The sequence below is a fragment of the Geotrypetes seraphini genome, chromosome 16, assembly GCF_902459505.1.
Source record: "Geotrypetes seraphini chromosome 16, aGeoSer1.1, whole genome shotgun sequence".
Taxonomy (NCBI): domain Eukaryota; kingdom Metazoa; phylum Chordata; class Amphibia; order Gymnophiona; family Dermophiidae; genus Geotrypetes; species Geotrypetes seraphini.
The window spans coordinates 16,289,815-16,302,886 of NC_047099.1; the positions used below are offsets into that span (position 1 = coordinate 16,289,815).

Sequence of the window (13,072 nt, forward strand, 5' to 3'; positions counted from 1 at the left end):
CATAGATTGAAAATGACATTTAAACAAAAATCACTGTTTGCCATATTAAATTTCCCAAGATACTGCTTACGTATTTTGAAGGGGATATTATTTGGATAGGCATACTTAATACTGGTGGGAGATAGTTTCCTAAAATAGTTTCTAATACAGTAATTGCCTCGGTTTCTTCTTCAGGTGGGCTAGATAGATGTGGTTCCTCCTATTGGTTTCTGTAAAGTGTTTAAGTCAGTAAGAATAATAAAAAATTATGATAATAATCATAATAAATACTTTGTATAAATATACACTTTTATGAATACTCGTATAGAGCTGGTGTAAATGTCCAAACCTTAACTTTAGGCTAAATCTCAGTCACTTTTTCTAGATTTTTATGAAGATAGGCTGAACATAGGCTCCTTTTAACATGCTTTAACTTGGCATACTCTTACAATTAGAGCAATTCTATAAAGAAAAATAGGTATGTAATCTCATCTAAGGAATACTTGTATACCAGGAGTATATATGAGGGGCAGCTGAAAAGTTCTCAGCCAAATAACAAAATTGAAGCAGTCTCCATCAAGGACTATACACTTTGTTCAGTGATTTTCCATTTTTTTTGTTCCAAAGTTTTCCAACAGGAACCCATGCCTAAAGGGAAGCTACAGTGGTTCAGTGGTTAAAGGCATTTCTATATTCCATAGGTCATAGGTTCAAACCCCCCCCCCCCCCCCCCCCCAATTTCTTAACTGCTTCTTTTTGGAATCTTAAGAGAGTATGGGTTGTGGACTTCGCTATTTACATTTGCACTCTGGCCTTTCCAGGGTCCAGAGGGAAATTTATTTTTACCCTGAGATGGCTATCATCTCAGATGGTTCAGTGGTTAAAGGCACTGGTCTATCTTCTAAGGTCATGGGTTCAAATCCCTAGTATAGGCAGTTACCCCTTGCATATATTCCTATTTTTTTAGTGATAATTTGTCATCTATGTGCATATTGATGTTGTCACAATGATGTCAAGATTGTGCATCAAATATGTCTACTTGCTCTGAGCCATTGTGAGTAGGGTTTCTCTTCTTATTTTCTTAAACTGTGGGAATGAGATTTAGTATGCAATATATTTTATCATGTGCTTTGCTTGAGTAATGCATTATTAAACTTCATTTTCCATTAATATCAAAGAGGAGTCCTCTTTACACCAAAATATAGAAGGTTTAGTATACAATATAGATAGATAGATATATTTTCTTGTGCTTTGACTGAGGAACAAAGAGGCCAAAAGAGAAACTGAACAAGTGTTGAAGGTACAAGTTTGATATTTATCTTAGAGAAATGATTGCTTATTTATCAAGAGGATATAAGCTTGACTTTTGAATTAGCATGTGGTTTAATATCTGAGTGTGTGTGGTGCAGTGGTTAGTGCTACAGGCTAAGTTGAGGACGAGCAGGGGAGGGCTTCGATGGCTGGGATGGTTAAGATGGACTGACGTGAGCTTTGTTGGAGACTCCAGTAGGTAGAACCTAAGCACACTACCGGGCAGGGCTCTGGGTTTCTGGCCCAGAAATATCTAAGAAAGAGGCCAATTAAATTAATTTATGGAGCTTGTATGGTTGGGCAGACTGGATGGACCATTCAGGTCTTTATCTGCAGTCATGTACTATGTTAGTATGTTTTTACCCTGCAGTTGTGGGTTCAAATCCTTCACTGCTCTTTCTGACCTTAGGCCAGGAATAGGCAATTCCAGTTCTCGAGAGCCGGAGCCAAGTCATGTTTTCAGGATCTCTACCATGAATACACCTGGGCCTCCGTATGTGCGGATCGCCGGACTTGATGGTCCGAAGGTCTGATCCAGAGATGGCAGTTCTTATGTTCTTATAATATGTATGAAATGGATTTGTATGCACTGCTTCCTTGAGATGCAAATCTATTTCATACATATTTATTGTGGATATCCTGAAATCCTGACCTGGCTCTGGCTCTCAAGGACCAGAATTGCCTACCCCTGCCTTAGGCAAATCACTTAATCCCCTTGAGCCCACCAGGACAGAATGGAAATATGATAAAGTAGCAAATGTAAAAACCACTTAGCATATAAGTTGTATATAAATGATTAAAAGATAAATAAATAAAATATAACAGTGGTGCTTCTGTAAAATTGGGCTGCATTTTGCATACAATTTTAATGTAAAAAAACTGCATAAAATTACTGTTCTAATGATGTCATAACACTTAAATGCAATAATGTTATAGATGTGAAGACGTCTATGCGACGCCTAAAAGGCAATTCTATAAAGCACGCCTAACTATACAAACATACCTAAATTTGCTGAGCATGATTCTCTATTGTGCCTTTATGCTTAAGAGAATCACGCTGAGCATTGTTCTCCTGGACATCTAAACGACGCCTAACATTTAGACGTCCTTTACAGAATTTGCCCCTAAGTGAATAACCCTCAATGGAGACTGTCCCAAGTTTCAAGTTTATTCATGTATTTGATTAAACGCTTATCCTAAGATACTAAGCGTTGTACAATAATAATAAAAACTTTTATAGACAGACAAAAAAGTCAGACAATTTTTCTTACTTAACTATTAAGACCACGGTGGTACAGTAGGAGGGGGGGGGAAGAACTACAATATTTATTAAAAAAAGATACATAAAAGGGTACTTACATTAGGGTAAGGAAAAGTTAACAGATTTGCTGGACTAAATCAAATAGTCAATTAAAGGCATCTTGAAAAAGAAAACATTTTAAATTACTTTTAAACTTCTGTATATTTTGTTCGGATCTTATATATATAGGAAGAGAATTCCAAATCATAGGGGCAGTCACCGAGAAAATCATGGTACGGCGAGTACCTATTATCCTTAGGGATGGGACACTAAGAGTGTGTTGAGAAGTGGATCTAAGGGCTCTAGGTGGGTCATATGGAATTAAAAGTCTGTCAATGAATGCTGGGGAGTGTGTTTGTTTTGTTTTAAAAGTTAAAAGGGCAATTTTATATGTTATCCTATATATGACTGGTAACCAATGAGCTTTTCGTAATAATGGAGTGACATGATCATATTTTTTAGAACCAGATATGAGTTTAATAGCTATGTTTTGGATTAATTGTAAACGTTTTATTTCTTTTAAATTTATACCTTTAAGTAGAGAGTTACAATAATCCATTTTGGATATTACAAGGGAATGGATTAGTACTGTAAGGGATTTGGCATCAAGAAGAGGACGGAGTGATCTGATCATCCTTAATTTATATAAGCAATTTTTAACTAGAGTACGTATTTGTGGATGAAATGTAAGTTTATTGTTAATTAGTACCCCTAATATTTTAATAATAGTAGTTGGTTTAAGTGGAATATTATCAATTGAAATTGGAGCAGTTAAATGTAAGCCTTCTTTCCATGAAAATAACATGATATTAGTTTTAGAAATGCTTAATGAAAGCATATTATTATGAATCAATCATTACCAATCATTACCAATCATGAATGGTAGAAAGTTTTTGGTTGATAAGAGCAATATCATCTTGATTTGCAGGGTCTATATTATGCAGAAGTTGGAGGTCATCAGCATAGGCATAAGCCGTAAATCCGATTGATTGACAAAGAGTCAGGAGGGGAGCCAGGTAGATGTTAAATAATAAAGGAGATAGTATAGAACCCTGTGGAACACCGAAGTTAGTGTGATATGGCTTTGAAGTAGTCTTATTAAAGTGAACTTTAGAAGATCTATCAGAAAAGTAGGATCTGAACCATTCTAGGGCTTGATCTGTTATTCCAATGGAAGCGAGTCTTTGAAGTAGTAGAGAGTGGTCGATTGTGTCGAAAGCAGCCTCAAGATCTAAAGAAATTAGTAGTAAAGATTTGTGTTGATCGAGGTTGTAATGAATAGTTGTAGTGAGTTCTAATAGAGAGTGTTCTGTGGAGTGGTTTTTACGAAAACCAACTTAATTAGGATGTAACACCTGAGTTTTTTCGATGAAGTCTGATAGTTGTTGAAAAACAAGTTTTTCTGTTAATTTGGCTAAAAACGGAAGATTGGCTATTGGACGATAATTTGAACTGTCTATAAGAGAGTTTTTTGTGTCTTTAACCCTTGGGTAAATAACTGAATGTTTCCATTCTGATGGAGGACTTGCCGTAGAGAAGCTTTTATGAATAATTTGGAGAATATAAGTTCCAAAAATTGAAAAGTAACGTTTATAAAGAAAAGGAGGAAGAGATTCAGTATTGAAACCTTTAGTATTGATGGAATGTAAAGTATTTTCTATATCTTTTAATGAAAGAAGAGAAAGGTTGGAGCATGTAGCAATTAGTGTGGGAAACCCAATATCTTCAGAACTAACAAGAACTGAGGAAGTGGCGATTTTACTTGTGATATTGTTGGTTGAGCTGAGAACTTTCAGCAGTCCTTTGTAGGTGTATATGTTTGGTCATGAGCACTTATGAAAGCCATAGAGGAGGAGATATATATGTACAGGAGATATACTGTATTCTTAAGTTATGGTATTCTACAAGTTAACATTCCAATAAAAGGCAAGGGAGGCGTCTATTCAACCTATGGGATAATCTTTATTCATGAAAATAGTGCTTGTGCCTATCTATGGTCCCAACTAGGATCCAAATTTCGGCGTAGTGAAAATGTCTTCATCAGAGGACACATGCTGTGGCAGGTAACGCGCAACGCTTAGGGAGAGGTTTGCCAGTAGGAAAAAGGAGGTATTGATGCCTCTGTATAAGACTCTGGTGAGACTTCATTTAGAATATTGTGTACAATTCTGGAGGCTGCACCTTCAAAAAGATATGAAAAGGATGGAGTCGGTCCAGAGGAAGGCTACTAAAATGGTGTGTGGTCTTCGTAATAAGGCGTATGGGGACAGGCTTAAAGATCTCAATCTGTATACTTTGGAGGAAAGGCGGGAGAGGGGAGATATGATACAGTCATTTAAATACCTATGTAATATAAATGTGAATGTTTCAAGTCTCTTTCATTTGAAAGGAAACTTTGCAATGAGAGGTGATAGGCTCTGGAGTAATCTGAGGAAATACTTTTTTACAGAAAGGGTGGTAGATGCATGGAACAATCTCCCAGAAGAGGTGGTAGAAATAGAGACTGTGTCTGAATTCAAGAGGGACTGGGATCTCTCAGAGAGAAAAAGAGATAATGGTTACTGCACATGGGCAGACTAGATGGGCCATTTGGCCTTTATCTGCCGTCATGTTTCTATGTTTCTGTTTCTAGACAGGCAAGGACCTCATACACCCAGACACTAATACGTTTTTATGTCTTGATTCAACAAAATTTGCTTTAATCTTCACTTAAAAAATATTCTGCATATCAATCGAAACTTCAACAAAAAGAAAATACTTAGCTTATTCATTAAATCAACAGGTCAGATAGATCTCTTTGTTGGACTTATTAGTGTCTGAGTGTATGAAGTCCTTGCCTGTCTGTAATGAATATACAAAAAATATATATCATATGAGGTTTTTGCTCTCAATGTCAATTTTTGGTTAATTTGAGTAGAAACAAGTTTCTTCACTTGAATTTGTTGAATATGCAGTATATTAAACATATAATATCTTTGCTCATAGACATCATCTCCGATACTATCGACATCTCTTTGCTTTTTTTTATGCCGTTGAGGAGATCAACCAAAATCTGGAGATATTACCCAACATCACCCTGGGCTTCCATATAACTGACTCGTGCACATTGGGAATTATTTCTCTGTGTGGAGCTGTGATTATCTTATCAGGGAAAGAGGACCCTGTTGCTGGATACAGTTGTCACCAGCACGGTCAGCTGGCTGGTGTCATTGGAAGCTTCTCTTCAGAGACTTCAGATGCAATATCCAAACTTACAAGCATCTATAGATATCCACAGGTACATGAAGTACCCGTCTATGGTTTTTTCACCTTTGGGGTTTGCTGTATCTGTGTCTGCTTTGTGCTGTCTGTGTTTTTCAATCCTGCATTAATGCAGGTAATTTTTGTCCAGATAACTTGCAGAAACTGTGATAGTTGCACAGATTTACCATCATGGCTTAGGATGATTTAAAATCCCCCTAGAGCTCTTACAGGACACATTTTGTGGTGAATACTAAATTGAAGTTTGCTAAGAATGAAACAAAGAACATGACAGTAGAAAAAGACTATCTAGTCTGTTCATCCAAGTAGTATCAAAAGAATATGGAATGGATTTGCTGATCATTTTCCCCGTAAACACAGTATCTGACTCCTTTAATTTCAGGGTAGGCAGAGTTGGTCCTTTTACCCCAGTGTATATATGGAGAAATAGCTGCAGTATTCTCTAGGAAATTAATTGATGCTTAATTGAGTCATCTTTGAAGTCATACTTCTTGTGGCATAGTAAGGAGGATTGGGGATAGAGCTAATGTCAATGCAGGAGGGCCACAACCCTGCGACTGATCCATGTACTTTCCCACTGCCTAGAGGAGGGGGATGCTCTGGCCAGAGGAGGGGGTGCTCTCCTCCAGTGTTCCTGCCCCACCAGGTATGTCACTGAACACTTGTACTAGGAGTGTAGTCAGTCTTTTGAGGGTGCCCAGGGATGGACTGGGGGGGGCAATATATTCCTCCTCTCCCCTAAACTTCCACTTGTACATAGGCGCTAAAGATATTTTTGCTGGTGGGGGTGCTGAAAGCCTTGCCAGCCAATTCTTGAACTGCTCCCCTCCTCCTGAGCTGCTTTTTAATGCAGAAATTGGTGGCATTTCTCTATCTACTGTCAGGATTTCTTGTGCATGCTCAGTGGTACTGTGGTTCTGGAGGAGGTTCAGGTCCAAAATTTTTATATATTCAGTTTTATAGCCCATTCTCCCAAAGGAGCCCAGAATGTGTTACAAGGTAACATACACAGTAAATGATAGCAGAAGGATAATACAAATACACATTTATCACATACAGAATAAGCATCACCAACTAGATAGGATAAATGTTGATATTTCACACCAATCAATCATTAGAGTTAATTTACATGGGAAAAAATATCATTCATAGTCCAGATTGAGTCCAAGGTAATTATATGGCCTATCAGAATGTAAAAAGGTAAGTTTTTACAGCTTTTCTAAAGTGCACGAGTCTGTCCAGTGATCTAATGGAAGATAGGATTTGATTCCAAAATTTGGGTAAGAAGTGTGTAAATACTCGTCTGTGGGAACTCTCTAAAAGAAGGGATTGACCTGGGGATATGTACAACCGTCTCTCTTCTTCTGACCTTAAGGGTCTGGTTGGGGCATAGATTGGTAGTTTATTGAATATGTAGTCCGGAATCATATTTTGGAAGGTTTTAAAGGCCAGTATCAGGCCCTTAAAGCATTTCCATATAGGCAGCCGATAAGCAGCAGTTAATGCTAGGGAAGCAGAGACGCAGTATTCAAGATTTTTCAATAGGTAGTTGAGAAAAGTTGTTTGCAGAGTGGAGGAGTAGCCTAATGGTTAGAGCAGACATGGGCAAACTATCTGGCCCGCTTAGCTTTTTAACCCAGCCCGCGGCATCAGAGGCGGCTGTAGTTTGCCCTTGTCTGCAGCCACTCACCCACTATATTTACTTACAGTCCGGCTGGTGCTGCAATGAAAGGATGAGAAGGGGCAAGCGCGTACCCACAAGCCTTCTCCTGCCGTCAATTCTGATGTTGGAGAGATGGTCCGGGATTGGCTGGCTCCGACCTTCTCTCCTACGTCAAAATTGATATTGGGAGAAGGCTTGTGGGTACGCGCCTGCCCCTTCCCATCCCTTCATTGCGGCACAAGCAGGGTTGTAAGTAAATATGTGAGCGAGTGGCGGTGGTGAGCAGATGGACAGATGGGGGGAGCAAGCGGATGGCAGATGGCCGGGTGCTGGACCAGGAGGGCGGAGGAATCGGCGGCGGTCGGCTTGGGGGTAGGCAGTCTTCAGTGCGGCTTCAGGGGATGGTGGGAAGTAATTAAATGAAGCTGGTGTAGGTCGGCTTGGGGGAAGGGAGGAAGGGGACACTAAGGACATAGGAAGGAGGCACTGGGGCACCATGGACATAGGAAGGGGCACTAAGGACATAGGAATGAGACACTGGGAGCAATAAGGACATAAGAAGGAGGTACTGAGGGCATAGGAAGGAGGCACTGGGGCACTAAGGACATAGGAAGGAGGCACTGGGGGCATAGGAAGGAGACAATTGGGTACTATGGTGTGACCACCACTGTAGCCCAGGTCAGGGCTCTGTAGCAATCCCGGTGGTTACAATAAACAGCACACCAGCGTGTGACCCGACATGGAGTCACCCTGCAGGACTGGACTCTCAGCAGGAACCAAAATTAAAGTAAAACAAAATAAAGTCCCAACAATTGAGGTTGTTTAGAGAAATAGTTCAGTTTACTCATTTCTTCATGCAGGTCAGTAATTCATCAAACATTTGCAACATTAGTCAGAATTCCAAACAGCAAGAAAGCAAAACTGCCCAAAAGAGGCAAGAAAATAAAACAGTCCAAAATAAAGTCCAAACTTTCTTTCAACCCTAATTAAGTCCCAATTGCTCCTGAGACTTCAGCTCTCCACAGAGCTAGCACTGCCTGCTCCTAAGCAGGTAATTCAACAAATCAAAAAAATAAAGTTCAGGATACTTGTTTCCACAATTCTCAGTAATTAAAGAAAATGAGGAAAGCCTCTGGCAATATTATATGACTAAAATCCTTAGGATAGGCTATCATACAAGGCTGTAAATACTATCATATATAATATAGAGACTCTTGAAATTGCTTGAGTCGCTGTATAGAGCAGTCCTTGTTTTATCTCCAGCCAGTGTGGCATCGGCGTTGGTATCAGTGATATTTTTGGCGTTTGCCCTGATGAAGCTCCTGTTCAATTAATAAGAGTGAAACGGAGATCTTCCGTCGAGAACAAATTGAAATAAAGTATTGAGGAGAAAAACTGAAACAGAACACTTTCAGCTAAAGAAAATGAAAGCTAAGTAACCCTGAATAGTATTTGAGAGGGATACGGATATTTAGAATATTAGACTACTTTATTAGTTGTTTTAAAGAAAGAAAAAGAAAAAAGAAAAGAAAAAATATTTAAAACAATTAAATTAATAAATTAATAATTATACTTACAATTATAGAGAACATAACTGGGCCGATGATAGCTCACTAAATAAGTCACCAGCCTTGACAATATTTTTGGGCTTCTGATTGTGAGCATTTGAGATTCCTGGTTTGTCTCTATATTATATATGATAGTATTTACAGCCTTGTATGATAGCCTATCCTAAGGATTTTAGTGAGATCCACAACTTTTGGAAAGTATTATTATATGACTGCCAGAAAAGGAGAGTGACACAGGTTTTGTCAAAAATACAGCCACAGATATGGCCTTCAAAATCCCACCCAGGGTGACAACAAAACCTCTCCCCACACACTCCTAGCTTTCTCAAAAAAACCAACATTCAAGAAAACAAAACACAGCAAGCAAACAGTTCCAAATAATCCACACTCACTGTTTGCAGCTTGAGGCCAAGTCCACCTTCATAGGCTCAGGATAATCAGATTCACAGCCTGCACAAGCTTCTTGACAGTCCATAGGCTCTCCATTCAGGAATGGCAAGTCTTCCGCTTGTCCAGCCTCAGTCAGCTCCATAGGCATAGGTCTGTTGCTCCTGTTTGGCCCAGGTGGATCTTCAGGGAGGCAAGGCCTGAACTTCCTCCCTAACCGGCCTGCTTGTCTGAATGCCACTGCTGGCTTACATACTCTAGGGGCGTGCCCTGTTCTGAGTGAGTCAGCAGTGTTCCAGGGACCTCTTGGGCTCCCTCGGTGGTGACTCGGATAAAGCTCACCTACTTCCTGCTCAGACAAATCCGGCTCCCTCTGGTGGTCAATGGCATTATTACCAGAATCATAACCCTGGGAGATCTTGGAATTTCCCTTCCGTGCTTTTATTTTTACTTTTTCCCCTGGCTTAACTGGGACCTTGGCAGGCCTTGTGTTTGACTGGTCACAATGGACATAGGAAGGAGGCACTGGGGGCATAGGAAGGAGGCACTGGGACACTAAGGACATAGGAAGGGGCACCAAGGACATAGGAAGGGGCACCAAGGACATTGGAAGGGGCACCAAGGACATTGGAAGGGGCACCAAGGACATTGGAAGGAGGCACTGGGGCACCATGGACATAGGAAGGAGGCACTGGGGGCATAGGAAGGAGGCATTGGGGCACTAAGGACATAGGAAGGGGCACCAAGAACATAGGAGGGAGGCACAATGTGCAAAAAGAAAATTTGCGAGGATTCAGCAGCTGGCAGCCGCAGTAGTGCTGTTTCCTCCTGCAGCATCAGACACACCCGTCACACCCCAACTCCCCCCCCCCACGCTGCCCAGCCCCTCAGTCAAATTTGAGAACCCATGTGGCCCATGGGTCAAAAAGTTTGCCCACCCCTGGGTTAGAGCAACTGCTTGAGCACTCTGGGTTGTGAGTTGAATTCCCACTGCAGCTTCTTGTGACTCTGGGCAAGTCACTCAGTATACCATTGTCCCAGGTATAAAGTAAGTAAACCACTTTGATTTCAACCACATAGAAAAAGTGGTATATCACATTCCATCCCCCTTACCCTTCATTAAAGCTACAGCCTCAGCACCCTGAGGTTGTGGGTTCAAATCCACACTGCTCCTTGTGACCCTGGACAAGTCACTTAATCCTCCATTGCCCCAGGTACATTAGATGGATTGTGGGCCAACTGGGATAGACAGGGATAAATGCTTGAGTACCTAAATAAATTCATGTAAGCCATTCTGAGCTCCCTGGCATAAAAAACTGAATAAATAAAAATCCATGTGGGATAGGATGAATGCATAAAGTAGTTGGTCAAAATCTGTCTCAGAAAAATACCTTAGTATTTCCTGTAATTGTTGTCGGTACTACTATTATTAATAATTTCTATAGCACTACCAGGCATACACAATATTGTATAGACAGTTCCTGCTCAAAAGAGCTTACAATCTAAACACACAAGACAAACAAACAGAATGTCATGGATACAGTTAAGGGGAACGGTTAATCTACTGGCTTGGTGGAGGGCAGTGGGGATTGAAGGCTTTATCAAAAAGGTGGGATTTCAGTCTACTTTAAACAAGGTAAAGGGGCTTTGAAGAAAAACATGGGTAATTTATTCTAGGCATAGGGTGCAGCTAGATGAAAGGAACAAAGTCTGGAATTGGTAGTGGAGGAGAAGGGTAACGCTAAAAGTAACAATCTGAGGAACAGAGTTCTCTGGGAGATGTAAAAGGAGAGAGAAGTGAGGAGAGATATTGAGGGCAGCAGAATAAACACACTTGTAGGTCAGCAATAGGAGCTTGAACTGTAAGCAAAGGCAGATAGGGAGCCAGTGAGGTGATTTAAGGAGAGGGGTGAAGAGTGTAGTGAGGTTGCACATGTTGAGTCATGCAGAAGAGTTTTGCACCGATTGGAGGGGGGAGAGGTGGCACTGCAGGAGACCAATTAGAAGTAGATTGCAGTAATCTAAGCGTGAGATTATGAGAGTGTGAACAAGGGTCTGGGTAATGTGCTCAGAGAGAAAGGGGTGAATTTTGGTGATGTAGATATAGAAGCGATAGGCCTTAGCAGTTTATTGGATGTGCATAGGAAATTAGAGGATGGAATCGAACACAACTCCAAGGTTGTGAGCAGAGGAGACTGGAACAATGACAGTATTATTTATCGAGATGCAGAAAGGAGGAGAAGGAGCAGAGGGTTTAGGAGGAAAGAGAAGCAGTTCAGTCTTGAATTTGTTTTGTTTCAGATGACAGCAGGACATCCAGGCAGCAATGAAAGCCAAGTAGATACTACCCGAGAGACTTGATTTGTGAGTGATAGACTTGAATCAAGTAGGATTCCTAGACTATTTACCTGGTCTTTGGAAAAGGAGTAGGCACAGTTTTCTTGATATATCAATGCCCAGAGCCCTGTGACCTCTTCATTAATATTCTTGCTTGCTTCAGCAGAACTGTTGTGTGCAGCACTCAAACTGGTAGAGAGAAGAACTAAAGAAATGAAAGAATGATATCTTTGTTCATGTTTTGTTTAAATCACAGATCAGTTATGGAATGACGGATCAGAGATTTAATAACCGAATTGAGTTTCCATTCTTATATCGTACTGCCCCAAATGTACATTCTCAGTATCAGGGTTTGATTCAGTTGTTGAACTTCTTCAGATGGAACTGGGTGGGGATTCTCACTTCAAATGATGAGGGTGATCAGAAATGTGCTGAAGAACTGAAGAGGGAGATTACCAGGGCTGGCAACTGTGTTGCTTTTATGGAAATGGTACCTGGAATCAGTATGATGTCATCACAAGAATTAAAAAGACTTAAACAGATTATTAACATGGTCAAGAATTCTTTGGCCAATGTGGTAATTCTCTTCAGCACTGACAGTTTCTTGGCAACAGAACTCTGCATATACCCAGACTGGCATAAAATTGTTAATAAAGTTTGGATCATCTCTGCTGCCTCCTCTTCCCTTGCAAACATAAATGCCGAAAATGTAGATTCAGTTTGTATCACACTCAATCGTTCTCTAGCATTCAACATTGCTAAAGGAGAGATCCAAGGATTTAAGGAGTTCCTTTACAGTATCCACCCATCCACATTCCCAGAACCCTTTTTCCTGTGGCATCTCTGGATGCATGCATTCAACTGTGATCCACGGTCTGACTTATTCAAATGCTCAGGGCAGATGCTGTCTAATCTCTCCCATTTGGAGTTTGATGTGGATAATTTTCACTTCACTTATCGTCTCTACACCTCAGTCCAAGTCTTGGCTCATGCTTTGCATAATATGTACACAGCCAAGACTCAAACTGGGAAAGACCAAAATCTGGAATTCCAGCCATGGCAGGTAAATGTTCTTGACTATTTTCAAGTAAATATAAGAACATAAGAATAGACTTAATGGGTCACACCAATGGTCCATCAAGCCCAGTAGCCTGTTCTCACGATGGACAATTCAGGTCCCTGGTACCTGGCCAAAACCCAAATAGTAGCAACATTCCATGCTACCAATCCAGGGCAAGTAGAGGCTTCCCCCATGTCTTTCTCAAT

The 13,072-nt window shown here is 40.5% G+C and overlaps 1 protein-coding gene across 1 annotated transcript in view; it reads left to right on the plus strand.

The window, feature by feature from the left end:
- Nucleotides 1–4,621: 4,621 nt before the first annotated feature.
- Nucleotides 4,622–13,072, plus strand: part of LOC117349743 (vomeronasal type-2 receptor 26-like) — a 32,544-nt gene continuing 24,093 nt past the window's right edge. The window contains exons 1-3 of the mRNA XM_033923335.1: nt 4,622–4,653; nt 5,576–5,867; nt 12,063–12,869. Of these exons, the coding sequence (XP_033779226.1) occupies nt 4,622–4,653; nt 5,576–5,867; nt 12,063–12,869 (1,131 nt within the window). The remainder of the gene's footprint in view (nt 4,654–5,575; nt 5,868–12,062; nt 12,870–13,072) is intronic.